The sequence below is a fragment of the Bombus flavifrons genome, unplaced genomic scaffold, assembly GCF_040668555.2.
Source record: "Bombus flavifrons isolate JBK064 unplaced genomic scaffold, iyBomFlav1_principal scaffold0019, whole genome shotgun sequence".
Classification (NCBI taxonomy): domain Eukaryota; kingdom Metazoa; phylum Arthropoda; class Insecta; order Hymenoptera; family Apidae; genus Bombus; species Bombus flavifrons.
The window spans coordinates 9,845-37,828 of record NW_027184764.1 but is presented as its reverse complement, the minus strand read 5'-3'; the positions used below and the strand labels follow the sequence as shown (position 1 = coordinate 37,828).

The 27,984-nt window shown below is 48.1% G+C and overlaps 6 protein-coding genes across 6 annotated transcripts; all 6 read right to left on the bottom strand.

Annotated features, from left to right (window-relative positions):
• Window positions 1–1,231: 1,231 nt before the first annotated feature.
• Window positions 1,232–2,248, bottom strand: LOC138189215 (uncharacterized). Its single transcript, XM_069131347.1, has one exon. The coding sequence runs from the start codon at window positions 2,246–2,248 to the stop codon at window positions 1,232–1,234; it is 1,017 nt and encodes a 338-aa protein (XP_068987448.1).
• Window positions 2,249–2,851: 603 nt separating this feature from the next.
• On the bottom strand, window positions 2,852–7,494 carry LOC138189214 (uncharacterized). The gene is made up of 3 exons (XM_069131346.1): window positions 6,477–7,494; window positions 4,807–5,089; window positions 2,852–4,688 (listed from the first exon to the last, which is right to left on the bottom strand). Exons 1-3 carry the CDS (start codon window positions 7,492–7,494, stop codon window positions 2,852–2,854), a joined length of 3,138 nt encoding a protein of 1,045 aa, XP_068987447.1.
• Window positions 7,495–8,628: 1,134 nt separating this feature from the next.
• On the bottom strand, window positions 8,629–9,645 carry LOC138189213 (uncharacterized). Its single transcript, XM_069131345.1, has one exon. It carries the CDS (start codon window positions 9,643–9,645, stop codon window positions 8,629–8,631), a length of 1,017 nt encoding a protein of 338 aa, XP_068987446.1.
• A 603-nt stretch (window positions 9,646–10,248) lies between these two features.
• On the bottom strand, window positions 10,249–14,891 carry LOC138189212 (uncharacterized). The gene is made up of 3 exons (XM_069131344.1): window positions 13,874–14,891; window positions 12,204–12,486; window positions 10,249–12,085 (listed from the first exon to the last, which is right to left on the bottom strand). The coding sequence occupies exons 1-3, from the start codon at window positions 14,889–14,891 to the stop codon at window positions 10,249–10,251; spliced, it is 3,138 nt and encodes a 1,045-aa protein (XP_068987445.1).
• Window positions 14,892–16,025: 1,134 nt separating this feature from the next.
• Window positions 16,026–17,042, bottom strand: LOC138189211 (uncharacterized). Its single transcript, XM_069131343.1, has one exon. It carries the CDS (start codon window positions 17,040–17,042, stop codon window positions 16,026–16,028), a length of 1,017 nt encoding a protein of 338 aa, XP_068987444.1.
• A 603-nt stretch (window positions 17,043–17,645) lies between these two features.
• On the bottom strand, window positions 17,646–22,288 carry LOC138189210 (uncharacterized). Its single transcript, XM_069131342.1, has 3 exons — window positions 21,271–22,288; window positions 19,601–19,883; window positions 17,646–19,482 (listed from the first exon to the last, which is right to left on the bottom strand). Exons 1-3 carry the CDS (start codon window positions 22,286–22,288, stop codon window positions 17,646–17,648), a joined length of 3,138 nt encoding a protein of 1,045 aa, XP_068987443.1.
• Window positions 22,289–27,984: the final 5,696 nt, after the last annotated feature.

Below are 27,984 nucleotides of genomic sequence, written 5' to 3'. Positions count from 1 at the left end.
TTTATTGCCAAAAATAAAAACATCACAATCTCACGGATTAGTTCAATTCCATGATTTTCAGATGTAAATGGTACGATGCATTTTTTAGACGCGATTCGATGCAGTTTTTAATTCCCTATAGATGGGTATACAAGTACTTGATTTGAAAAATGATTAGTTTAAAAGATATCTTAAATTTATCTTTTTTTCTATTTTATTTTGTTTTATTTTTGTTCTTTTGTTCTTTTTTTTTATTTTATTTTCCTTTCTTTATTCTCGTTTTTTTTATTTTGCACTGTACAATTTGTCCAGCTGAACATTAAATTTAATTTTGTATGTTGTAATTTGGACCAATCGCGGGGAGGTGCAATCACGAGGAGAGACGTCAACGGGAGTCGTAAATTCCCGTTACGATTATACTAATCGACACCACGAGTTTATCGATCCCCTGATTTCCGTTAGGATAATAGGGGTGATTAAGTTAATATAACACTGTGATTCACAGAATTATAAAATATATATTTCCAACACTTAAACTACACTGTTGAGTAGATATAAATCGTCGATAACAACTTGTCGCACGAAGATGAGATAGATATGAATAGTAGTGCAAGGTTCGTACAGTCGAATTTCGTATGTTAGTGGACGGGAGAGTTAGATGCTAGACTTCGACGTTGTTTTTCTTACTACCTGTCGCCCTTAGGCTAGCACGGAAGAAAGCTCGGTGTGGGTGTGCCCTTTGCATGAAGAACGCGGATTCGTTATTCACGCTGTTCGTCAGGAAAAGTGAGGGCAACGATCCGCGATGTCGATTGGTTGTGACCCATGCTGATACGCGAAGGAATGAGTCGGAAGCCTCCTACCGACGTGGTTCATGAATGACCTTGTACATGGGAAAACCCAGCCTGTTTTAATAGATAGCTATTCGGTTTTTCCTAATGGGTGCCTACCCGCTTTCTCCGTGTTTTTAATTGCGCCTAATAAACTCAAGGACCTCTCTAAAAACCAGATGTGCGTGGAAAATATTTTTAGCCTTAAGAAATCTTTCAAGACAACGGATCGCCTGAAGACCCATGTTGACACAATACAAAGAAACAGACAAGTTATGGTGGGTCCTTAGGTTTATTGAGGGTCGAAATGACGTTACGCAGGCCGTCGGCTGCACGGTCGCGAGAGCTGCAGCGCCGATGTTTTAGGCGACGTAACATCCTCCCCCCGTTGAGAGGGCACCGATCAAATTCTGGCTGTGGAGTCAGGTGCGTCGTTTGTCCATTTCCTTCGCTCCGGGTGGGTGTTCGGATTCATCTGTTTCTGGTTGAATGGGTAAGGGGACCAATCTTTTGACACCACGGTCCAGGATACTCGTTGCCGTCTGCACGGTAGCGGTCCGTATGATTCCGTCGACTCCTGGATGGACCTTGATTACGCGGCCCAAAGGCCACTGCATAGATGGGACGTTATCCTCCCTGAGGATTACTACGGTGCCTTCACGGATGTCATGTTTTCCCTTGTCCCATTTGTTGCGGCGGGTCAGCTCGTTGAGGTACTCTCGATTCCATCTGCTCCAGAAGTACTGCTTGATCTGGTGGATGCGCTGCCAACTTGATAACCGGCCTGATGGAACTGTCCTGAAATCACGCTCCCGTAAACTCGTTAATGTATCACCGATTAGAAAGTGACCGGGAGTGAGGACAGGGGGATCTTTCGGATCGGATGAGATGGGAGTCAGTGGGCGTGAATTGAGAATTGCTTCAATCTCAATCACAAGGGTGTTAAGGTGCTCAAAGGTCAAGAGCTCCGTGCCGACGACGCGGATGAGATGACGTTTGAACGATTTCACGGCGGCTTCCCATAAACCACCAAAATGTGGTGAGTTTGGGGGGTTGAAACGCCATTGTATCTGTCGGTCGGCGAGAAAATTTTGCACCTTTTCCTTGAGGTCGTCGGACTGCAGTAGGATTCGGAGTTCTTGCAATTCCCGATTAGCTCCGACGAAATTGGTGCCATTGTCGGTTAGGATGGTTGCGCAGTATCCTCGTCGGGAGATGAATCGGCGTAGAGCGGCCAGGAATGCGTCGGTAGTTAGATCGCTGACTAACTCGATGTGGACAGCTTTTGTTGCCAGACAGACGAATATGGCAGCGTATACCTTGACTTTACTGCGGTTGCGATTCCTTCTCTCTTTGATATAGAGCGGACCGCTGTAGTCGATTTCGACGTTCGTAAACGGGCGCGATTCGGTAATACGCGCCTCTGGTAAATCCCCCATCAAGTACTCTACTGGTGGAGGATTAGCTCTGCAGCAACGGACGCACCTTTTGATAGTGCGCCACACTTGGCTGCGGCCGTCGATCGGCCAATAGCGTAGTCTCACGGCGTATAGTGTAGCTTGTGTCCCTGTGTGGTGGTTGTTTCGATGTTCTTGGTTTATAATGATTTCGGTTATTGTCGATTTCGGCAAAATAATTGGATGCTTTTGCCTGAATGGGATAGCGGAGTTGGTTAGTCGTCCTCCGACGCGTAGTATCCCCTCTTCGTCGAGGAATGGATTTAGTGGCTGTAGTTTTCCTCCAACGTCCTTGCCTCGATCTTTCTGCAGTGTCCGAATTTCCGCCGCGAAGTGTCGGGATTGGATTACCTTTATCAATTTATTGTGTGCGGTGGTTAATTCGTCTGTTGTTAGATGGGAGGATCGGTTCTGTTTATATCTCCATCGAAGACACCAAGTGACGACTCTTATTAGTCTTGTCCAGGACGAATATCTATGGAGGAGTGTATTATCGATGGTACTCGTTGTTAGGCATATCGTCTTCTTTCGTTCTGGGAGTTCTCCCAGCGGCGTGGGGATCGAGATCGGCCAGTTTTCCTCTTGTTATTTGAGCCATTCGGGTCCGTTTTTCCAGATGGTCGGGCGCAGAAATTCCTTGGGAGTCTGCCCGCGGGAGATGATATCTGCTGGATTGTCGTTGGTGGGCACATGACGCCAATCGTCGATGTTTGTTTTCGTCTGGATCTCGGCTACGCGGTTCGCCACAAAGGTTTTCAATGTGTGTGGCGAGGACTTGATCCACTGAAGCACTATAGTAGAATCCGTCCAATACACAATGCGAGAAACATTTATAGTAAGGGACTTCTTTATCAAGGACATAAGTGAGGCGAGGAGTAATGCTCCGCTTAACTCGAGTCGTGGGATTGTCAACGATTTCAGTGGCGCGACCTTAGATCGAGCAGTGAGTATCTGAGTTTGTGTGTGTCCCTCCGGATTGGTACTGCGTAGATAGACACATGCTCCGTATGCCTTTTCAATGGCGTCGCAGAAGCCGTGTGACTGTATATGATTAGCTGCCTTGATTATGGTTTTACGAGGGAATCGAATATCATTAAGCAAGGGTAGTTGGATATGATATCGATCCCATTCAGTATGCAACTCTGCTGGTAGGGATTCATCCCAATCAAGTTTTAATGCCCAGACGCGTTGAAGCAATATTTTTGCTTTGACAATCACTGGCGCGAGCAAACCAAGTGGATCATAAATTCGGGCTGTCACGGAACTCATTGATCGTTTAGTGACACGAGTGATGGTCGCTGTGGGTTCAACTGAGTAAAGGATTGCGTTTTCCTGAGAATCCCAATAGATGCCTAAAGTTTTCAACGTCTGTGACTCGCCCAATTGTAGTCTTCTATTGGTATCTCTTTCTGATAGTCCTCGCAATATGTCCTTGTCATTGGATGCCCATTCCCGGATGTGTAAGCCGGCCGATCTGAGAAGGTCTGTGAGTTCGTGTCTTACCGATAGTAATTCTTCCTTTGTGTCGGCTCCGGTGAGGGCGTCGTCGACATAGAAATCGCGCTGCACAACCGCTGCTGCTCGCAGGATTCGATGTCCTTCGTCATCTGCTAATTGTTTGAGGCATCGGAGGGCCAAGTATGGGGCAGCTGATAGTCCGAACGTCATGGTGTTAAGTTGATAGGTATCGACCTCCCCGTTGGAATTACGCCATAGAATCAGTTGATATTTACGATCTTCTGGGCGTACGAGGATTTGTCGATACATCTTCTCAATGTCACCCGTTAGAACATATTGATGGGACCGGAATCTCAATAGAATTTCAATTAGATCTTCCTGTAATTTAGGTCCTGTATGTAGAATGTCGTTGAGGGAGACTCCGATAGTGCTGATTGCTGATTCGTCGAAAACAACTCGGAGTTTCGTAGTATCACTCGATTCCTTTATCACGCCGTGATGAGGCAAATAATAACCGTTGGTTGTGGTAAGGTCAGGCGTGATCTTCGTCATGTGACCCAAGTCTAGATACTCTTGGATCGCCGCACTATACGCGGCTTCGAATTGCTTGTCGCGTTGGAATCGGCGATGGAGCGAGGCGAGTCTACTCATGGCAACGGACCTTGACGTCCCCAGCGTGGGAAGCTTCTCGTTGAATGGCAGGGCGACGACGTATCGCCCTTCCTTGTTGCGTTGGACATGGTTGCGGAAATGCTCCTCACATTGTAATTCCGCCTCTGAGAAATGCGTGGTAGGTGGTCCCTCATCGATTTCCCAAAAACGTGCGAGATCCGCTTGTATGTCGGTGGTGGTGACGTGAAAGGAGTGGATACCCGCGTGAGCTGGCGGGCTCCCCCCGATAACCCAACCGAATCGAGTCTTTTGCAAACACAACTCCGTATCGGTGGATTTGGGATATTTTGATCTGCCCGACGCAAAAGGATGCTAAGGTTGGTCCCGAACTTAATAATATGTCGATCGGGCCTGGTCGATGAAATGCTGGGTCGGTTAATCTTAGATTTTTGGGTAGCTGGATGACAGACCTATCGATTGGTTGATCTGGAACGACTGCCGATATTGTTGGGATTATTAAGAACGTTACTATACGTTCATATTTGCCATCCACAGAAACAATGGTGGCCGTGATCTGGCTCTTGGCAATTGTAGTCAAGTCATCGAGGGTGCCGATTGGAACCGAACATCTCCTTCGTTTCATACCGAGGGATTTTGCGAATTTCTCAGTCATGAAATTCATACTAGATCCGGTATCTAGCAAAGCTCTGGCTCGGATTGGTGAGGCCCTTTTGTCTAGCACATCGATCTGTGCTGTGACCAGTAGATCATGATGTAGTATGCCGTTTGGAGATGTATTTTCCAATACGGTCCACCTTTCTGTAGTCTGTTTAGCTAGTCAGTTTTGCTCTGGTTGGGACTTGGACAAGGTGTGTATGGCGGTGCCCTTGGTCCGTGGGGAGCTTGACTCAGGAACTTTCGAGTCTTTAGGAGCCGAATATGTATGCTTCCGGGAAGATTCGGTTGTCCGTCTCGACTTCCCGCAGGGAGGATTCGCTTTTGCGAGTCTATGGGGGCTGGCAAACCCACGTTCCCGCAGCCAGGGAGGACCGTCGGGACAAGCGTCCCGCTTACGTGAGTCCTCTATGTACACCGCAAGGAAGGTTGCCGTGGTGTAAGACTAAGTCTTCCCCACGGAGCCTTGGGTAGTAGCGCACCCACGATCCTGAAGCGAAGGGCGAGACCGTCGGGAGAGCCGCCGAGGTACATTTCCTCAACTCCCGCTTACGTGAGTCTCATCTGGGTCTGTCGAGGACGGTTAGCAGGATAGCCGTGCAGCAGAGACGTGGCGGTACATCCACAAAGAACAGTCCCACCATTGACTAAGAATGGTACCACGGGCGGCCGAGCGTTAGCCCTGAGGGTGTAGCGAGCCCTCGGCTCGGCCAATTATGGGTATGGACTCGTGGTGGCAGTGGTTGTGGCCAAATGCTGGCAAGAGGGCCGATTTAAGGGGGACATGGTTCCCCCGAAAGGCCTTCGGCGGGTGAGCAGCGTCCCACCTGCTCCGGATACCGTCCCGAGAAGACGGTAGGGCTCGGAAAAAGCCCCGTTTCACCTGAGACGAGTGAAAGCCCCTGCAGGCCTAACTAATCGAGGTAACATAGGTACTCGGTACCATATGCGCTGGTTGGGCGTATCCCAACTCCGATGGCTCTGGGGATGCCCGGGCGCTGTATATGATTCTATATCTCAGGAAAGCACCCGACACCAGGAACCACACTACATGTCCGTCTCGACTTGTGATACGAACGCGACTTCGATGATCCAGGTGGGGATTGTCGCTTAGAAGATCGTTTGTGCGATGAACGACTGCCCGGCGACCGACCGCTCGATGAACGACTGCTCGACTACCGACCGCTCGATGACCGACCGCTAGACGACCGACTGCTTGACGACCGATTGCTGGACGACCGATTGCTGGACGATCGACCGCTAGATGACTGACTACTCGACGAACGTGAAATGATCTGCGTTTGCTCTCGGTGTAGGTAGGTGTTGTATCGTTGCCCGCAGATATGACACGAACTCGCTGTACACTGTGTCAGCGAATGTCCGCTGCCTAGGCAGTTTATACATAACGCTGCCCCTTTTACGATTTGAAAGCGTTCTACAGCCGATTTGGCTTTGAAGACCTTACAATGTCTGAGTACGTGGGGTCCGCTGCAGGTCGGGCACACTAATGTCTTGCTGGTTGTGGCAAAGGTTCGGCCACGCGGTATGTTTTGTCGATGACGATGTTGTTTGTGGGTTGACCTTTTAGTTTCCTTTGATTTAGAAAGGAGCTGATTACCGTTTGCCCGTGTTTTCAGAAAGTCCATCAGATGTTGATAGGAAGGCACGTCTTGGTTTGGCAACGTGCGTTGCAATTTACGCATGCTGGACGAAGGTAATTTCGACGCAAGCAACTCAATAATCACTACATCTGATGTTACAGGCTGTCCTAACTTTTCGAGCGCTTTCAAACTTACGCTGACGGTTTCCAGCAAGTCCTCAATGGCTTCTGGAGTTTCCCTTTTTATTTCGGGATAACTGCGCAGTAATTCCCAATGACGCATACAGATCCGGAGGGCACAATTAAATTTCTCCTTCAGTGTGTTGAGCGCGATGGGATAGTTGGCCTCTGTGAGTTCTAAGGATTGTATGCTCCGTGCGGCCCGTCCAGTTATAGATGAACGTAGATGTTGGAACTTTTGGACGTTTGTTAAGTTTTCATTCCGATCCACTGTGGATGAGAACGTGTCGTAGAAATAAGTCCAGTTCTCGAGGGCACCGTCGAATTGAGGCAAACGGACCTCTGGCAAAGTGATTGGTGTCGTCTCAGGTTTCACGCATGGATCGCGGGTCTTTGTTGGCGAAGGGGTTGTTGATGGTAGTCGGTCGAAGAGGTCCAGGATCTGTACTTCAATCTTATGATGCTCACGCAATAAAGAATCTGCACGAGCGATTTCCCCCTCATCTAACGCTTCTAATTCCTCTTGCACCGCGCTGATTTTTCGCCAATTTTCGTCGAACGAATTACGGCAAGCTATTAGGTAGTATTTGTCTACCCGTCCAGACGCTTCATATTCCTCGAGTTGACGCTTCGTGGTTGCAAATCGGCTGACTAAGGCACTTCGTCTACGCCGCAACGTGCTGATCGGTTCAGCTTGAGCCATATTTGAGTTCAATGGTAGGAACGAGTTTACCTTAATCAAATGGACGTTGATCTAGGAATCGGTAGCTACTCGTTACAGTGCGGTGTCGGCTCGCGTATGTGCTGAGCGAGGAAGGAGTTCCTTTCCGAGGGCAGCTCCTTTGGTTAGTTGCCTAAGTCGTTGGAATGTGGATTTCACGTGACACTGTATAGTCACTCGTCAGTGCACTTTTTAATGGCGCGAAATCCGGCTCGAAGGACCATGTAATTTCGACCAATCGCGGGGAGACGCAATCGCGAGGAGAGACGTCAACGGGAGTCGTAAATTCCCGTTACGATTATACTAGTCGACACCACGAGTTGATCGATCCCCTGATTTCCGTTAGGATAATAGGGGTGATTAAGTTTATATAACACTGTGATTCACAGAATTATAAAATATATATTTCCAACACTTAAACTACACTGTTGAGTAGATATAAATCGTCGATAACAACTTGTCGCACGAAGATGAGATAGATATGAATAGTAGAGCAAGGTTCGTACAGTCGAATTTCGTATGTTAGTGGACGGGAGAGTTGTTTTTCTTACTACCTGTCGCCCTTAGGCTAGCACGGAAGAAAGCTCGGTGTGGGTGTGCCCTTTGCATGAAGAACGCGGATTCGTTATTCACGCTGTTCGTCAGGAAAAGTGAGGGCAACGATCCGCGATGTCGATTGGTTGTGACCCATGCTGATACGCGAAGGAATGAGTCGGAAGCCTCCTACCGACGTGGTTCATGAATGACCTTGTACATGGGAAAACCCAGCCTGTTTTAATAGATAGCTATTTGGCTTTTCCTAATGGGTGCCTACCCGCTTTCTCCGTGTTTTTAATTGCGCCTAATAAACTCAAGGACCTCTCTAAAAACCAGATGTGCGTGGAAAATATTTTTAGCCTTAAGAAATCTTTCAAGACAACGGATCGCCTGAAGACCCATGTTGACACAATACAAAGAAACAGACAAGTTATGGTGGGTCCTTAGGTTTATGGAGGGTCGAAATGACGTTACGCAGGCCGTCGGCTGCACGGTCGCGAGAGCTGCAGCGCCGATGTTTTAGGCGACGTAACATCCTCCCCCCGTTGAGAGGGCACCGATCAAATTCTGGCTGTGGAGTCAGGTGCGTCGTTTGTCCATTTCCTTCGCTCCGGGTGGGTGTTCGGATTCATCTGTTTCTGGTTGAATGGGTAAGGGGACCAATCTTTTGACACCACGGTCCAGGATACTCGTTGCCGTCTGCACGGTAGCGGTCCGTATGATTCCGTCGACTCCTGGATGGACCTTGATTACGCGGCCCAAAGGCCACTGCATAGATGGGACGTTATCCTCCCTGAGGATTACTACGGTGCCTTCACGGATGTCATGTTTTCCCTTGTCCCATTTGTTGCGGCGGGTCAGCTCGTTGAGGTACTCTCGATTCCATCTGCTCCAGAAGTACTGCTTGATCTGGTGGATGCGCTGCCAACTTGATAACCGGCCTGATGGAACTGTCCTGAAATCACGCTCCCGTAAACTCGTTAATGTATCACCGATTAGAAAGTGACCGGGAGTGAGGACAGGGGGATCTTTCGGATCGGATGAGATGGGAGTCAGTGGGCGTGAATTGAGAATTGCTTCAATCTCAATCACAAGGGTGTTAAGGTGCTCAAAGGTCAAGAGCTCCGTGCCGACGACGCGGATGAGATGACGTTTGAACGATTTCACGGCGGCTTCCCATAAACCACCAAAATGTGGTGAGTTTGGGGGGTTGAAACGCCATTGTATCTGTCGGTCGGCGAGAAAATTTTGCACCTTTTCCTTGAGGTCGTCGGACTGCAGTAGGATTCGGAGTTCTTGCAATTCCCGATTAGCTCCGACGAAATTGGTGCCATTGTCGGTTAGGATGGTTGCGCAGTATCCTCGTCGGGAGATGAATCGGCGTAGAGCGGCCAGGAATGCGTCGGTAGTTAGATCGCTGACTAACTCGATGTGGACAGCTTTTGTTGCCAGACAGACGAATATGGCAGCGTATACCTTGACTTTACTGCGGTTGCGATTCCTTCTCTCTTTGATATAGAGCGGACCGCTGTAGTCGATTTCGACGTTCGTAAACGGGCGCGATTCGGTAATACGCGCCTCTGGTAAATCCCCCATCAAGTACTCTACTGGTGGAGGATTAGCTCTGCAGCAACGGACGCACCTTTTGATAGTGCGCCACACTTGGCTGCGGCCGTCGATCGGCCAATAGCGTAGTCTCACGGCGTATAGTGTAGCTTGTGTCCCTGTGTGGTGGTTGTTTCGATGTTCTTGGTTTATAATGATTTCGGTTATTGTCGATTTCGGCAAAATAATTGGATGCTTTTGCCTGAATGGGATAGCGGAGTTGGTTAGTCGTCCTCCGACGCGTAGTATCCCCTCTTCGTCGAGGAATGGATTTAGTGGCTGTAGTTTTCCTCCAACGTCCTTGCCTCGATCTTTCTGCAGTGTCCGAATTTCCGCCGCGAAGTGTCGGGATTGGATTACCTTTATCAATTTATTGTGTGCGGTGGTTAATTCGTCTGTTGTTAGATGGGAGGATCGGTTCTGTTTATATCTCCATCGAAGACACCAAGTGACGACTCTTATTAGTCTTGTCCAGGACGAATATCTATGGAGGAGTGTATTATCGATGGTACTCGTTGTTAGGCATATCGTCTTCTTTCGTTCTGGGAGTTCTCCCAGCGGCGTGGGGATCGAGATCGGCCAGTTTTCCTCTTGTTATTTGAGCCATTCGGGTCCGTTTTTCCAGATGGTCGGGCGCAGAAATTCCTTGGGAGTCTGCCCGCGGGAGATGATATCTGCTGGATTGTCGTTGGTGGGCACATGACGCCAATCGTCGATGTTTGTTTTCGTCTGGATCTCGGCTACGCGGTTCGCCACAAAGGTTTTCAATGTGTGTTGCGAGGACTTGATCCACTGAAGCACTATAGTAGAATCCGTCCAATACACAATGCGAGAAACATTTATAGTAAGGGACTTCTTTATCAAGGACATAAGTGAGGCGAGGAGTAATGCTCCGCTTAACTCGAGTCGTGGGATTGTCAACGATTTCAGTGGCGCGACCTTAGATCGAGCAGTGAGTATCTGAGTTTGTGTGTGTCCCTCCGGATTGGTACTGCGTAGATAGACACATGCTCCGTATGCCTTTTCAATGGCGTCGCAGAAGCCGTGTGACTGTATATGATTAGCTGCCTTGATTATGGTTTTACGAGGGAATCGAATATCATTAAGCAAGGGTAGTTGGATATGATATCGATCCCATTCAGTATGCAACTCTGCTGGTAGGGATTCATCCCAATCAAGTTTTAATGCCCAGACGCGTTGAAGCAATATTTTTGCTTTGACAATCACTGGCGCGAGCAAACCAAGTGGATCATAAATTCGGGCTGTCACGGAACTCATTGATCGTTTAGTGACACGAGTGATGGTCGCTGTGGGTTCAACTGAGTAAAGGATTGCGTTTTCCTGAGAATCCCAATAGATGCCTAAAGTTTTCAACGTCTGTGACTCGCCCAATTGTAGTCTTCTATTGGTATCTCTTTCTGATAGTCCTCGCAATATGTCCTTGTCATTGGATGCCCATTCCCGGATGTGTAAGCCGGCCGATCTGAGAAGGTCTGTGAGTTCGTGTATTACCGATAGTAATTCTTCCTTTGTGTCGGCTCCGGTGAGGGCGTCGTCGACATAGAAATCGCGCTGCACAACCGCTGCTGCTCGCAGGATTCGATGTCCTTCGTCATCTGCTAATTGTTTGAGGCATCGGAGGGCCAAGTATGGGGCAGCTGATAGTCCGAACGTCATGGTGTTAAGTTGATAGGTATCGACCTCCCCGTTGGAATTACGCCATAGAATCAGTTGATATTTACGATCTTCTGGGCGTACGAGGATTTGTCGATACATCTTCTCAATGTCACCCGTTAGAACATATTGATGGGACCGGAATCTCAATAGAATTTCAATTAGATCTTCCTGTAATTTAGGTCCTGTATGTAGAATGTCGTTGAGGGAGACTCCGATAGTGCTGATTGCTGATTCGTCGAAAACAACTCGGAGTTTCGTAGTATCACTCGATTCCTTTATCACGCCGTGATGAGGCAAATAATAACCGTTGGTTGTGGTAAGGTCAGGCGTGATCTTCGTCATGTGACCCAAGTCTAGATACTCTTGGATCGCCGCACTATACGCGGCTTCGAATTGCTTGTCGCGTTGGAATCGGCGATGGAGCGAGGCGAGTCTACTCATGGCAACGGACCTTGACGTCCCCAGCGTGGGAAGCTTCTCGTTGAATGGCAGGGCGACGACGTATCGCCCTTCCTTGTTGCGTTGGACATGGTTGCGGAAATGCTCCTCACATTGTAATTCCGCCTCTGAGAAATGCGTGGTAGGTGGTCCCTCATCGATTTCCCAAAAACGTGCGAGATCCGCTTGTATGTCGGTGGTGGTGACGTGAAAGGAGTGGATACCCGCGTGAGCTGGCGGGCTCCCCCCGATAACCCAACCGAATCGAGTCTTTTGCAAACACAACTCCGTATCGGTGGATTTGGGATATTTTGATCTGCCCGACGCAAAAGGATGCTAAGGTTGGTCCCGAACTTAATAATATGTCGATCGGGCCTGGTCGATGAAATGCTGGGTCGGTTAATCTTAGATTTTTGGGTAGCTGGATGACAGACCTATCGATTGGTTGATCTGGAACGACTGCCGATATTGTTGGGATTATTAAGAACGTTACTATACGTTCATATTTGCCATCCACAGAAACAATGGTGGCCGTGATCTGGCTCTTGGCAATTGTAGTCAAGTCATCGAGGGTGCCGATTGGAACCGAACATCTCCTTCGTTTCATACCGAGGGATTTTGCGAATTTCTCAGTCATGAAATTCATACTAGATCCGGTATCTAGCAAAGCTCTGGCTCGGATTGGTGAGGCCCTTTTGTCTAGCACATCGATCTGTGCTGTGACCAGTAGATCATGATGTAGTATGCCGTTTGGAGATGTATTTTCCAATACGGTCCACCTTTCTGTAGTCTGTTTAGCTAGTCAGTTTTGCTCTGGTTGGGACTTGGACAAGGTGTGTATGGCGGTGCCCTTGGTCCGTGGGGAGCTTGACTCAGGAACTTTCGAGTCTTTAGGAGCCGAATATGTATGCTTCCGGGAAGATTCGGTTGTCCGTCTCGACTTCCCGCAGGGAGGATTCGCTTTTGCGAGTCTATGGGGGCTGGCAAACCCACGTTCCCGCAGCCAGGGAGGACCGTCGGGACAAGCGTCCCGCTTACGTGAGTCCTCTATGTACACCGCAAGGAAGGTTGCCGTGGTGTAAGACTAAGTCTTCCCCACGGAGCCTTGGGTAGTAGCGCACCCACGATCCTGAAGCGAAGGGCGAGACCGTCGGGAGAGCCGCCGAGGTACATTTCCTCAACTCCCGCTTACGTGAGTCTCATCTGGGTCTGTCGAGGACGGTTAGCAGGATAGCCGTGCAGCAGAGACGTGGCGGTACATCCACAAAGAACAGTCCCACCATTGACTAAGAATGGTACCACGGGCGGCCGAGCGTTAGCCCTGAGGGTGTAGCGAGCCCTCGGCTCGGCCAATTATGGGTATGGACTCGTGGTGGCAGTGGTTGTGGCCAAATGCTGGCAAGAGGGCCGATTTAAGGGGGACATGGTTCCCCCGAAAGGCTTTCGGCGGGTGAGCAGCGTCCCACCTGCTCCGGATACCGTCCCGAGAAGACGGTAGGGCTCGGAAAAAGCCCCGTTTCACCTGAGACGAGTGAAAGCCCCTGCAGGCCTAACTAATCGAGGTAACATAGGTACTCGGTACCATATGCGCTGGTTGGGCGTATCCCAACTCCGATGGCTCTGGGGATGCCCGGGCGCTGTATATGATTCTATATCTCAGGAAAGCACCCGACACCAGGAACCACACTACATGTCCGTCTCGACTTGTGATACGAACGCGACTTCGATGATCCAGGTGGGGATTGTCGCTTAGAAGATCGTTTGTGCGATGAACGACTGCCCGGCGACCGACCGCTCGATGAACGATTGCTCGACTACCGACCGCTCGATGACCGACCGCTAGACGACCGACTGCTTGACGACCGATTGCTGGACGACCGATTGCTGGACGATCGACCGCTAGATGACTGACTACTCGACGAACGTGAAATGATCTGCGTTTGCTCTCGGTGTAGGTAGGTGTTGTATCGTTGCCCGCAGATATGACACGATCTCGCTGTACACTGTGTCAGCGAATGTCCGCTGCCTAGGCAGTTTATACATAACGCTGCCCCTTTTACGATTTGAAAGCGTTCTACAGCCGATTTGGCTTTGAAGACCTTACAATGTCTGAGTACGTGGGGTCCGCTGCAGGTCGGGCACACTAATGTCTTGCTGGTTGTGGCAAAGGTTCGGCCACGCGGTATGTTTTGTCGATGACGATGTTGTTTGTGGGTTGACCTTTTAGTTTCCTTTGATTTAGAAAGGAGCTGATTACCGTTTGCCCGTGTTTTCAGAAAGTCCATCAGATGTTGATAGGAAGGCACGTCTTGGTTTGGCAACGTGCGTTGCAATTTACGCATGCTGGACGAAGGTAATTTCGACGCAAGCAACTCAATAATCACTACATCTGATGTTACAGGCTGTCCTAACTTTTCGAGCGCTTTCAAACTTACGCTGACGGTTTCCAGCAAGTCCTCAATGGCTTCTGGAGTTTCCCTTTTTATTTCGGGATAACTGCGCAGTAATTCCCAATGACGCATACAGATTCGGAGGGCACAATTAAATTTCTCCTTCAGTGTGTTGAGCGCGATGGGATAGTTGGCCTCTGTGAGTTCTAAGGATTGTATGCTCCGTGCGGCCCGTCCAGTTATAGATGAACGTAGATGTTGGAACTTTTGGACGTTTGTTAAGTTTTCATTCCGATCCACTGTGGATGAGAACGTGTCGTAGAAATAAGTCCAGTTCTCGAGGGCACCGTCGAATTGAGGCAAACGGACCTCTGGCAAAGTGATTGGTGTCGTCTCAGGTTTCACGCATGGATCGCGGGTCTTTGTTGGCGAAGGGGTTGTTGATGGTAGTCGGTCGAAGAGGTCCAGGATCTGTACTTCAATCTTATGATGCTCACGCAATAAAGAATCTGCACGAGCGATTTCCCCCTCATCTAACGCTTCTAATTCCTCTTGCACCGCGCTGATTTTTCGCCAATTTTCGTCGAACGAATTACGGCAAGCTATTAGGTAGTATTTGTCTACCCGTCCAGACGCTTCATATTCCTCGAGTTGACGCTTCGTGGTTGCAAATCGGCTGACTAAGGCACTTCGTCTACGCCGCAACGTGCTGATCGGTTCAGCTTGAGCCATATTTGAGTTCAATGGTAGGAACGAGTTTACCTTAATCAAATGGACGTTGATCTAGGAATCGGTAGCTACTCGTTACAGTGCGGTGTCGGCTCGCGTATGTGCTGAGCGAGGAAGGAGTTCCTTTCCGAGGGCAGCTCCTTTGGTTAGTTGCCTAAGTCGTTGGAATGTGGATTTCACGTGACACTGTATAGTCACTCGTCAGTGCACTTTTTAATGGCGCGAAATCCGGCTCGAAGGACCATGTAATTTCGACCAATCGCGGGGAGACGCAATCGCGAGGAGAGACGTCAACGGGAGTCGTAAATTCCCGTTACGATTATACTAGTCGACACCACGAGTTGATCGATCCCCTGATTTCCGTTAGGATAATAGGGGTGATTAAGTTTATATAACACTGTGATTCACAGAATTATAAAATATATATTTCCAACACTTAAACTACACTGTTGAGTAGATATAAATCGTCGATAACAACTTGTCGCACGAAGATGAGATAGATATGAATAGTAGAGCAAGGTTCGTACAGTCGAATTTCGTATGTTAGTGGACGGGAGAGTTGTTTTTCTTACTACCTGTCGCCCTTAGGCTAGCACGGAAGAAAGCTCGGTGTGGGTGTGCCCTTTGCATGAAGAACGCGGATTCGTTATTCACGCTGTTCGTCAGGAAAAGTGAGGGCAACGATCCGCGATGTCGATTGGTTGTGACCCATGCTGATACGTGAAGGAATGAGTCGGAAGCCTCCTACCGACGTGGTTCATGAATGACCTTGTACATGGGAAAACCCAGCCTGTTTTAATAGATAGCTATTCGGTTTTTCCTAATGGGTGCGTACCCGCTTTCTCCGTGTTTTTAATTGCGCCTAATAAACTCAAGGACCTCTCTAAAAACCAGATGTGCGTGGAAAATATTTTTAGCCTTAAGAAATCTTTCAAGACAACGGATCGCCTGAAGACCCATGTTGACACAATACAAAGAAACAGACAAGTTATGGTGGGTCCTTAGGTTTATTGAGGGTCGAAATGACGTTACGCAGGCCGTCGGCTGCACGGTCGCGAGAGCTGCAGCGCCGATGTTTTAGGCGACGTAACATCCTCCCCCCGTTGAGAGGGCACCGATCAAATTCTGGCTGTGGAGTCAGGTGCGTCGTTTGTCCATTTCCTTCGCTCCGGGTGGGTGTTCGGATTCATCTGTTTCTGGTTGAATGGGTAAGGGGACCAATCTTTTGACACCACGGTCCAGGATACTCGTTGCCGTCTGCACGGTAGCGGTCCGTATGATTCCGTCGACTCCTGGATGGACCTTGATTACGCGGCCCAAAGGCCACTGCATAGATGGGACGTTATCCTCCCTGAGGATTACTACGGTGCCTTCACGGATGTCATGTTTTCCCTTGTCCCATTTGTTGCGGCGGGTCAGCTCGTTGAGGTACTCTCGATTCCATCTGCTCCAGAAGTACTGCTTGATCTGGTGGATGCGCTGCCAACTTGATAACCGGCCTGATGGAACTGTCCTGAAATCACGCTCCCGTAAACTCGTTAATGTATCACCGATTAGAAAGTGACCGGGAGTGAGGACAGGGGGATCTTTCGGATCGGATGAGATGGGAGTCAGTGGGCGTGAATTGAGAATTGCTTCAATCTCAATCACAAGGGTGTTAAGGTGCTCAAAGGTCAAGAGCTCCGTGCCGACGACGCGGATGAGATGACGTTTGAACGATTTCACGGCGGCTTCCCATAAACCACCAAAATGTGGTGAGTTTGGGGGGTTGAAACGCCATTGTATCTGTCGGTCGGCGAGAAAATTTTGCACCTTTTCCTTGAGGTCGTCGGACTGCAGTAGGATTCGGAGTTCTTGCAATTCCCGATTAGCTCCGACGAAATTGGTGCCATTGTCGGTTAGGATGGTTGCGCAGTATCCTCGTCGGGAGATGAATCGGCGTAGAGCGGCCAGGAATGCGTCGGTAGTTAGATCGCTGACTAACTCGATGTGGACAGCTTTTGTTGCCAGACAGACGAATATGGCAGCGTATACCTTGACTTTACTGCGGTTGCGATTCCTTCTCTCTTTGATATAGAGCGGACCGCTGTAGTCGATTTCGACGTTCGTAAACGGGCGCGATTCGGTAATACGCGCCTCTGGTAAATCCCCCATCAAGTACTCTACTGGTGGAGGATTAGCTCTGCAGCAACGGACGCACCTTTTGATAGTGCGCCACACTTGGCTGCGGCCGTCGATCGGCCAATAGCGTAGTCTCACGGCGTATAGTGTAGCTTGTGTCCCTGTGTGGTGGTTGTTTCGATGTTCTTGGTTTATAATGATTTCGGTTATTGTCGATTTCGGCAAAATAATTGGATGCTTTTGCCTGAATGGGATAGCGGAGTTGGTTAGTCGTCCTCCGACGCGTAGTATCCCCTCTTCGTCGAGGAATGGATTTAGTGGCTGTAGTTTTCCTCCAACGTCCTTGCCTCGATCTTTCTGCAGTGTCCGAATTTCCGCCGCGAAGTGTCGGGATTGGATTACCTTTATCAATTTATTGTGTGCGGTGGTTAATTCGTCTGTTGTTAGATGGGAGGATCGGTTCTGTTTATATCTCCATCGAAGACACCAAGTGACGACACTTATTAGTCTTGTCCAGGACGAATATCTATGGAGGAGTGTATTATCGATGGTACTCGTTGTTAGGCATATCGTCTTCTTTCGTTCTGGGAGTTCTCCCAGCGGCGTGGGGATCGAGATCGGCCAGTTTTCCTCTTGTTATTTGAGCCATTCGGGTCCGTTTTTCCAGATGGTCGGGCGCAGAAATTCCTTGGGAGTCTGCCCGCGGGAGATGATATCTGCTGGATTGTCGTTGGTGGGCACATGACGCCAATCGTCGATGTTTGTTTTCGTCTGGATCTCGGCTACGCGGTTCGCCACAAAGGTTTTCAATGTGTGTGGCGAGGACTTGATCCACTGAAGCACTATAGTAGAATCCGTCCAATACACAATGCGAGAAACATTTATAGTAAGGGACTTCTTTATCAAGGACATAAGTGAGGCGAGGAGTAATGCTCCGCTTAACTCGAGTCGTGGGATTGTCAACGATTTCAGTGGCGCGACCTTAGATCGAGCAGTGAGTATCTGAGTTTGTGTGTGTCCCTCCGGATTGGTACTGCGTAGATAGACACATGCTCCGTATGCCTTTTCAATGGCGTCGCAGAAGCCGTGTGACTGTATATGATTAGCTGCCTTGATTATGGTTTTACGAGGGAATCGAATATCATTAAGCAAGGGTAGTTGGATATGATATCGATCCCATTCAGTATGCAACTCTGCTGGTAGGGATTCATCCCAATCAAGTTTTAATGCCCAGACGCGTTGAAGCAATATTTTTGCTTTGACAATCACTGGCGCGAGCAAACCAAGTGGATCATAAATTCGGGCTGTCACGGAACTCATTGATCGTTTAGTGACACGAGTGATGGTCGCTGTGGGTTCAACTGAGTAAAGGATTGCGTTTTCCTGAGAATCCCAATAGATGCCTAAAGTTTTCAACGTCTGTGACTCGCCCAATTGTAGTCTTCTATTGGTATCTCTTTCTGATAGTCCTCGCAATATGTCCTTGTCATTGGATGCCCATTCCCGGATGTGTAAGCCGGCCGATCTGAGAAGGTCTGTGAGTTCGTGTATTACCGATAGTAATTCTTCCTTTGTGTCGGCTCCGGTGAGGGCGTCGTCGACATAGAAATCGCGCTGCACAACCGCTGCTGCTCGCAGGATTCGATGTCCTTCGTCATCTGCTAATTGTTTGAGGCATCGGAGGGCCAAGTATGGGGCAGCTGATAGTCCGAACGTCATGGTGTTAAGTTGATAGGTATCGACCTCCCCGTTGGAATTACGCCATAGAATCAGTTGATATTTACGATCTTCTGGGCGTACGAGGATTTGTCGATACATCTTCTCAATGTCACCCGTTAGAACATATTGATGGGACCGGAATCTCAATAGAATTTCAATTAGATCTTCCTGTAATTTAGGTCCTGTATGTAGAATGTCGTTGAGGGAGACTCCGATAGTGCTGATTGCTGATTCGTCGAAAACAACTCGGAGTTTCGTAGTATCACTCGATTCCTTTATCACGCCGTGATGAGGCAAATAATAACCGTTGGTTGTGGTAAGGTCAGGCGTGATCTTCGTCATGTGACCCAAGTCTAGATACTCTTGGATCGCCGCACTATACGCGGCTTCGAATTGCTTGTCGCGTTGGAATCGGCGATGGAGCGAGGCGAGTCTACTCATGGCAACGGACCTTGACGTCCCCAGCGTGGGAAGCTTCTCGTTGAATGGCAGGGCGACGACGTATCGCCCTTCCTTGTTGCGTTGGACATGGTTGCGGAAATGCTCCTCACATTGTAATTCCGCCTCTGAGAAATGCGTGGTAGGTGGTCCCTCATCGATTTCCCAAAAACGTGCGAGATCCGCTTGTATGTCGGTGGTGGTGACGTGAAAGGAGTGGATACCCGCGTGAGCTGGCGGGCTCCCCCCGATAACCCAACCGAATCGAGTCTTTTGCAAACACAACTCCGTATCGGTGGATTTGGGATATTTTGATCTGCCCGACGCAAAAGGATGCTAAGGTTGGTCCCGAACTTAATAATATGTCGATCGGGCCTGGTCGATGAAATGCTGGGTCGGTTAATCTTAGATTTTTGGGTAGCTGGATGACAGACCTATCGATTGGTTGATCTGGAACGACTGCCGATATTGTTGGGATTATTAAGAACGTTACTATACGTTCATATTTGCCATCCACAGAAACAATGGTGGCCGTGATCTGGCTCTTGGCAATTGTAGTCAAGTCATCGAGGGTGCCGATTGGAACCGAACATCTCCTTCGTTTCATACCGAGGGATTTTGCGAATTTCTCAGTCATGAAATTCATACTAGATCCGGTATCTAGCAAAGCTCTGGCTCGGATTGGTGAGGCCCTTTTGTCTAGCACATCGATCTGTGCTGTGACCAGTAGATCATGATGTAGTATGCCGTTTGGAGATGTATTTTCCAATACGGTCCACCTTTCTGTAGTCTGTTTAGCTAGTCAGTTTTGCTCTGGTTGGGACTTGGACAAGGTGTGTATGGCGGTGCCCTTGGTCCGTGGGGAGCTTGACTCAGGAACTTTCGAGTCTTTAGGAGCCGAATATGTATGCTTCCGGGAAGATTCGGTTGTCCGTCTCGACTTCCCGCAGGGAGGATTCGCTTTTGCGAGTCTATGGGGGCTGGCAAACCCACGTTCCCGCAGCCAGGGAGGACCGTCGGGACAAGCGTCCCGCTTACGTGAGTCCTCTATGTACACCGCAAGGAAGGTTGCCGTGGTGTAAGACTAAGTCTTCCCCACGGAGCCTTGGGTAGTAGCGCACCCACGATCCTGAAGCGAAGGGCGAGACCGTCGGGAGAGCCGCCGAGGTACATTTCCTCAACTCCCGCTTACGTGAGTCTCATCTGGGTCTGTCGAGGACGGTTAGCAGGATAGCCGTGCAGCAGAGACGTGGCGGTACATCCACAAAGAACAGTCCCACCATTGACTAAGAATGGTACCACGGGCGGCCGAGCGTTAGCCCTGAGGGTGTAGCGAGCCCTCGGCTCGGCCAATTATGGGTATGGACTCGTGGTGGCAGTGGTTGTGGCCAAATGCTGGCAAGAGGGCCGATTTAAGGGGGACATGGTTCCCCCGAAAGGCCTTCGGCGGGTGAGCAGCGTCCCACCTGCTCCGGATACATTCCCGAGAAGACGGTAGGGCTCGGAAAAAGCCCCGTTTCACCTGAGACGAGTGAAAGCCCCTGCAGGCCTAACTAATCGAGGTAACATAGGTACTCGGTACCATATGCGCTGGTTGGGCGTATCCCAACTCCGATGGCTCTGGGGATGCCCGGGCGCTGTATATGATTCTATATCTCAGGAAAGCACCCGACACCAGGAACCACACTACATGTCCGTCTCGACTTGTGATACGAACGCGACTTCGATGATCCAGGTGGGGATTGTCGCTTAGAAGATCGTTTGTGCGATGAACGACTGCCCGGCGACCGACCGCTCGATGAACGATTGCTCGACTACCGACCGCTCGATGACCGACCGCTAGACGACCGACTGCTTGACGACCGATTGCTGGACGACCGATTGCTGGACGATCGACCGCTAGATAACTGACTACTCGACGAACGTGAAATGATCTGCGTTTGCTCTCGGTGTAGGTAGGTGTTGTATCGTTGCCCGCAGATATGACACGAACTCGCTGTACACTGTGTCAGCGAATGTCCGCTGCCTAGGCAGTTTATACATAACGCTGCCCCTTTTACGATTTGAAAGCGTTCTACAGCCGATTTGGCTTTGAAGACCTTACAATGTCTGAGTACGTGGGGTCCGCTGCAGGTCGGGCACACTAATGTCTTGCTGGTTGTGGCAAAGGTTCGGCCACGCGGTATGTTTTGTCGATGACGATGTTGTTTGTGGGTTGACCTTTTAGTTTCCTTTGATTTAGAAAGGAGCTGATTACCGTTTGCCCGTGTTTTCAGAAAGTCCATCAGATGTTGATAGGAAGGCACGTCTTGGTTTGGCAACGTGCGTTGCAATTTACGCATGCTGGACGAAGGTAATTTCGACGCAAGCAACTCAATAATCACTACATCTGATGTTACAGGCTGTCCTAACTTTTCGAGCGCTTTCAAACTTACGCTGACGGTTTCCAGCAAGTCCTCAATGGCTTCTGGAGTTTCCCTTTTTATTTCGGGATAACTGCGCAGTAATTCCCAATGACGCATACAGATCCGGAGGGCACAATTAAATTTCTCCTTCAGTGTGTTGAGCGCGATGGGATAGTTGGCCTCTGTGAGTTCTAAGGATTGTATGCTCCGTGCGGCCCGTCCAGTTATAGATGAACGTAGATGTTGGAACTTTTGGACGTTTGTTAAGTTTTCATTCCGATCCACTGTGGATGAGAACGTGTCGTAGAAATAAGTCCAGTTCTCGAGGGCACCGTCGAATTGAGGCAAACGGACCTCTGGCAAAGTGATTGGTGTCGTCTCAGGTTTCACGCATGGATCGCGGGTCTTTGTTGGCGAAGGGGTTGTTGATGGTAGTCGGTCGAAGAGGTCCAGGATCTGTACTTCAATCTTATGATGCTCACGCAATAAAGAATCTGCACGAGCGATTTCCCCCTCATCTAACGCTTCTAATTCCTCTTGCACCGCGCTGATTTTTCGCCAATTTTCGTCGAACGAATTACGGCAAGCTATTAGGTAGTATTTGTCTACCCGTCCAGACGCTTCATATTCCTCGAGTTGACGCTTCGTGGTTGCAAATCGGCTGACTAAGGCACTTCGTCTACGCCGCAACGTGCTGATCGGTTCAGCTTGAGCCATATTTGAGTTCAATGGTAGGAACGAGTTTACCTTAATCAAATGGACGTTGATCTAGGAATCGGTAGCTACTCGTTACAGTGCGGTGTCGGCTCGCGTATGTGCTGAGCGAGGAAGGAGTTCCTTTCCGAGGGCAGCTCCTTTGGTTAGTTGCCTAAGTCGTTGGAATGTGGATTTCACGTGACACTGTATAGTCACTCGTCAGTGCACTTTTTAATGGCGCGAAATCCGGCTCGAAGGACCATGTAATTTCGACCAATCGCGGGGAGACGCAATCGCGAGGAGAGACGTCAACGGGAGTCGTAAATTCCCGTTACGATTATACTAGTCGACACCACGAGTTGATCGATCCCCTGATTTCCGTTAGGATAATAGGGGTGATTAAGTTTATATAACACTGTGATTCACAGAATTATAAAATATATATTTCCAACACTTAAACTACACTGTTGAGTAGATATAAATCGTCGATAACAACTTGTCGCACGAAGATGAGATAGATATGAATAGTAGAGCAAGGTTCGTACAGTCGAATTTCGTATGTTAGTGGACGGGAGAGTTGTTTTTCTTACTACCTGTCGCCCTTAGGCTAGCACGGAAGAAAGCTCGGTGTGGGTGTGCCCTTTGCATGAAGAACGCGGATTCGTTATTCACGCTGTTCGTCAGGAAAAGTGAGGGCAACGATCCGCGATGTCGATTGGTTGTGACCCATGCTGATACGTGAAGGAATGAGTCGGAAGCCTCCTACCGACGTGGTTCATGAATGACCTTGTACATGGGAAAACCCAGCCTGTTTTAATAGATAGCTATTCGGTTTTTCCTAATGGTTGCGTACCCGCTTTCTCCATGTTTTTAATTGCGCCTAATAAACCCAAGGACCTTTCTAAAAACCAGATGTGCGTCGAAAATATTTTTAGCCTTAAGAAATCTTTCAAGACAACGGATCGCCTGAAGACCCATATTGACACAATACAAAGAAACAGACAAGTTATGGTGGGTCCTTAGGTTTATTGAGGTATGAAATGACGTTACGCAGGCCGTCGGCTGCACGGTCGCGAGAGCTGCAGCGCCGATGTTTTAGGCGACGTAACATATATCTTGTGTGAATTCGAAGGAAGGATAAGAGAGAGTTAACAAGTTTCTAAGCTTTCAGTAGTTTTTATTCACTAACAGTCCTGACTAAGAATATACAATTCAGTACTAATATATACAGAAATATACAAATATCCACATAAAACTGTACATACAATCATGCGAACAAAAACATATATACAAAACCATACATACAAAACTATACATACGTTGATTATTATACATAGGAAAAAAAGAGTGACAAGAGTACCGATTATTGGGGATCGAGGTATCCCAACTCCAGCCAGTATGCTGCCATATCTCTTGCGGATTCTCCCGGCTCTCGGTCCAGCAGCAACCTTGCAGTTATTGCTTCTCCCGGAGAAGGATCGATGTTGACTAGGCTCCCTGTCCGTCGCAACATGGTGAATCGGGTCACTCGATGTCTCTTCGCTTGGATCGGTTGTTATCGTACACCTGGCAGGACGATTTTTCTAGCCCACGGTGCCATTTTTGCCAAATTCCGTGGCAGCAGCCGTATTGAACTGAGACATTGCTCGCTTTCTAACCCCCAATCGATTAGAAACACGATGTAGCCAGTCATGGTCCGTTGTAAAAGGATGGCTCTTTCCCAAGCGCTAGCTTCCTTAAAATCTACTAGCACGGCGACTAGCATCCCTGCTCTTAAACTTTTCGCCTTCGGCAAGTACACCATGGTATGTTCCATCATCTCCAAATTGAGTGTTTTGGTTATCTTCGGACATCCAGCCAAACGAACCCACATGGTGGTAAGTGATTCGACTCGAACCACCCGGACAGGAACTCCTTCTCGGAACCGATCGTTTGTGCGTTGTGAAATCTCCATGTTTTACAAATCTTTGAAAAAATTTCGAATGTTAATGTTCGACTATACTGAGCTGCCTAGTTGACGTGTCTAGCACGGATGATGCTCTGGCTCCGCCGGGAATCGGACCTACTTTATATACCTGCAGCGCCGATCCTGAAGACTTACTCGGTCACCGCTTGAACTAAACGCACTTTTTCGTTTGTCTTGTTTCACACTTTTCTTGTCCTCGCAATATTTTATAACAATGTTAACAGTAAATACAGGCAGAATATATAGTATATTTTTGATACACAAGTGTCAGATATCAATTATTGTTTTCCGTTAAAATAAATATACCATAATTAGATGCTCTTTTTAACATTCCGATCCGCATTCTTACAATATTTTACAATTTTTGACCTGAGAATGTCGCTAGAAAATCGAAAACGAACAATTTGAAAAGCACTAGCACGCTTCAATGTGAAAATTATGACGTGGGTGTATGTGCTTTGCCCTGCTTTAAAATATATCACATTCAATTGTATTATTAATTATTAATGTAAATTATTAATGTTCAAGAATATGCATCATATCCCTAAGAAAAATTATCATTTATTTATCCAATGTGCTTGCGTAGAGAACAGCATTATCCGTCACATATTGCAGTGCTGTATCGTTTACGCGTAATTCGCGTCAAACCCTGCCATACGAAGGAACATCCCTGCTCAAAATTCAATCGTACCTAAGACGGTAAATCGATCCTTTGCAAGTTTTCTTCAAAGAGATACGCGATACGACTTGTTGGATTGAAGGGTTTCTTTTCTTCTTTCATTTCTCCTCCTTTCTTTCTATTTGCTCCTTTGTTTCTCTTTGGTCGTCACTAGTTTTCGTTTTAGTGGCGAAGAGAAATAGTTGGAACGAATTTGATTTGCGGAGTTTAAACTCGGCTATTCGCTGATATCCGATTCGTAGTTTGGTGATTGACAATTATTGGAGTGGTGAACAACGCTTTGTATTTCATGTATTTTACGGAAGACTGCTTTATAAATTCGATATATACGAAATTCCCATAACCCCTCGTATCGAATAGATGGAATTTTATATATAGTTCAATTTTCTTACTTGTATAAATACGAAAGTTTTTATTTTGGTACTTTGTCTTCTCTGGATTATGAATTAGTCCGAAACTCTTTCCGACAACTTCCTCTCGCGAAATAAAATATTCCTTGCTATAGAAAATCGTAGAAAATCAAATTCCTATATTAATCCTCTATCGTTATCAATTTAAATTTCGTTATCGAGTAAAAATTATTATTTTATTAAATTCCTTAAAAAATCGGAACAAACCTTCCGGGCAACTTATATTATATCTAATATATCGATAACGGTTTCGTATTATTCGATCGTGTAATGTAAAAATATAATTGTTACAACCGTTTGCGGAGAGACGCGATCGCGAGGAAAGCGCATCAGCGTGAGGCGTAAATTCTCGCTACGATTTTGACAATCGACGCCGCGAATTAGTCGCACTTCTGTTATCTTAACCGACACAGGGGAACGAAATGAACGGTTGACACCCGTACAAAAATTTCAGTATCTCAGTTCATCCTTGACCGGAAAGGCATAAAATCGTTAGACATTACAAAGGTAAATTATCCAATCGCTATCGACGTTCTAAAAGACAAATTTGACTGTCACCGTCAAGTCCGCATGCGCCACTGGGACTTGATTTTCGATTATCCGAAAATAACTAAGGAGACACCCGAAGCTATAGACGATTTCCTTGAGACGGTCGAAATAAATCTCAAAGCTTTAGATAAATTAGGTGAACCAATCACGTCAAACGTTGTCCTCATCAAATTGTTCACATCGAAGCCGTCATTCGCAAATGGCAACGCACATTACTGGACAAAAAAATGCCGTCATATACACACTTGGTAGATTTTCTTAAAACACCTACGAACGGCGATAGGACAAGTTCAACACCAACCGAGATAAAAAAGGCGCCCGACCAACATAACCGACAGCGACAACACGCGCCGCGAATTCACACTTTCGCCACTACACACAAGACGTTGGCGTGTCCAACTTGTCAAGGACCACACGAAATATGGCATTGCGATGTGTTCAAGGTGAAGTCTGCCAAAAATCTCCTCGAAATCGTCAAAAAGGCTTCACTCTGTACAAATTTCCTAGGTACAGAACACACTCATGCTCAATACTCAGCCGGTTCATGTCGCATATGCAGACAGCGACATCATACATATTTGCATCAACACCAAGGTCACGACAAATCACGATCATCTAGTGGCCAATCGTCGAGCGGTCATTCTTCGAGCGATCGATCTTCTAACGGACGATCATCACCTAGTTCATCGACACCTCCGTCGTCCCACCGTTCGAGACGCGCATCCACGTCTCCCCTGTCGTCGCCCCTATCGTCTACACGAACTTCTCCCCGAGGGTCTCCGCGAACTTCTCCAAAACGCGAGCCTCGGTGTTCTCGAACAAAAGTAGTCGAATTAAACCTACCGTCCAGTTCTCAACGACACGGGAAGGAATGACCGAATCACAGAGAACCGATTCACTGACCTCGCTTCATTCCAAATTCCATCACGATCTCTTGGTCACAGAACAGGTCAACATACTTAACAATAAAAATCAACCATTCCCTTGTAGAGCTCTGCTAGACACCGGCTCTAGCATGAATTTCATAACCGAAAAACTCGCTAGTTCATTAAAACTCAACCAACGGAAATTTTCGGTCCCAATCGGAACTCTCGACGCGTTATCGACGACCTCGAAACGCTATATCGACGGCCACGATCACCTCAATTGACGGCACATACGAACGCACACTGACGTTCCTGGTCATTCCAACTATATCGACTTGGGTCCCAGATCAAACCATAGATCGCTCACTGATACAAATACCGAGGAATCTCCAACTTGCCGATCCAGCATTCCATGGACCTGTTCGGATCGAAATCTTACTGAGCGCCGGCCCAACACTAGCATCACTTTGCGTAAGTCAACTCAATATCAGTCACTCAAACGGGCCCGACTTGCGGCTGCAAAAAACGCGATTCGGATGGGTCATCGGGGGGAGTCCAACCCCACAATGCTCAGCTCGTACATTTCACGCTTCCACGACGGCTTTACAGGCGGACCTCGCCCGTTTTTGGGAAATCGGCGAGGGGCCGCCCACTTCACACAGTTCTGAGGCGGAACGACAATGCGAGGAGCATTTTCGAAATCGACGAAGGGCGATACATTGTCGCTCTTCCATTTATCGAAACAACGCCTTCGCTTGGATCCTCTAAAGCCATGGCGATGAAACGACTCACATCTCTCTGCCGTCGTTTCCAACGAGATAAATAATTCGAAGCTGACTATCACGCCGTAATACGAGAATAATTGGAATTAGGACACGTGTCGAAGATCACCACGGATCACTCCACGGCCGACGGATATTTTCTGCCACATCACGGCGTGAACAAAGAGTCCAGCCAAACAACGAAACTCCGAGTCGTGTTCGACGGATCGGCACCAACCACCACCGGAGTTTCCTTAAACGACTTACTTCACACGGGACCGAAACTACAAGAAGACTTATTTTTTATTCTCCTGAAATTTCGTTCTCATCAATACGTCCTTACAGGCGATATTGAATAAATGTACAGGCAATTTCTTGTGCGTCAAGAGGATCGGAAATTCCAACAAATTTTGTGGCGTAACTCTAATGGAGAAATTGACACCTATCAACTTAACACAGTAACGTTCGGGCTTTCGGCGGCTCCTT

Bases quoted from the DNA above. Each gene is read 5' to 3' on its own strand.
- LOC138189215 (XM_069131347.1), bottom strand. From the start codon at position 2,248: ATGGGGGATTTACCAGAGGCGCGTATTACCGAATCGCGCCCGTTTACG.
- LOC138189214 (XM_069131346.1), bottom strand. From the start codon at position 7,494: ATGGCTCAAGCTGAACCGATCAGCACGTTGCGGCGTAGACGAAGTGCC. The intron at 5,090-6,476 runs GTAAGGTCTTCA...TACTGGTCACAG, and splicing joins ACCCCACGTACTCAGACATT to CACAGATCGATGTGCTAGAC. The intron at 4,689-4,806 runs GTCTGTCATCCA...TGCGTCGGGCAG, and splicing joins CCAGATCAACCAATCGATAG to ATCAAAATATCCCAAATCCA.
- LOC138189212 (XM_069131344.1), bottom strand. From the start codon at position 14,891: ATGGCTCAAGCTGAACCGATCAGCACGTTGCGGCGTAGACGAAGTGCC. The intron at 12,487-13,873 runs GTAAGGTCTTCA...TACTGGTCACAG, and splicing joins ACCCCACGTACTCAGACATT to CACAGATCGATGTGCTAGAC. The intron at 12,086-12,203 runs GTCTGTCATCCA...TGCGTCGGGCAG, and splicing joins CCAGATCAACCAATCGATAG to ATCAAAATATCCCAAATCCA.
- LOC138189211 (XM_069131343.1), bottom strand. From the start codon at position 17,042: ATGGGGGATTTACCAGAGGCGCGTATTACCGAATCGCGCCCGTTTACG.
- LOC138189213 (XM_069131345.1), bottom strand. From the start codon at position 9,645: ATGGGGGATTTACCAGAGGCGCGTATTACCGAATCGCGCCCGTTTACG.
- LOC138189210 (XM_069131342.1), bottom strand. From the start codon at position 22,288: ATGGCTCAAGCTGAACCGATCAGCACGTTGCGGCGTAGACGAAGTGCC. The intron at 19,884-21,270 runs GTAAGGTCTTCA...TACTGGTCACAG, and splicing joins ACCCCACGTACTCAGACATT to CACAGATCGATGTGCTAGAC. The intron at 19,483-19,600 runs GTCTGTCATCCA...TGCGTCGGGCAG, and splicing joins CCAGATCAACCAATCGATAG to ATCAAAATATCCCAAATCCA.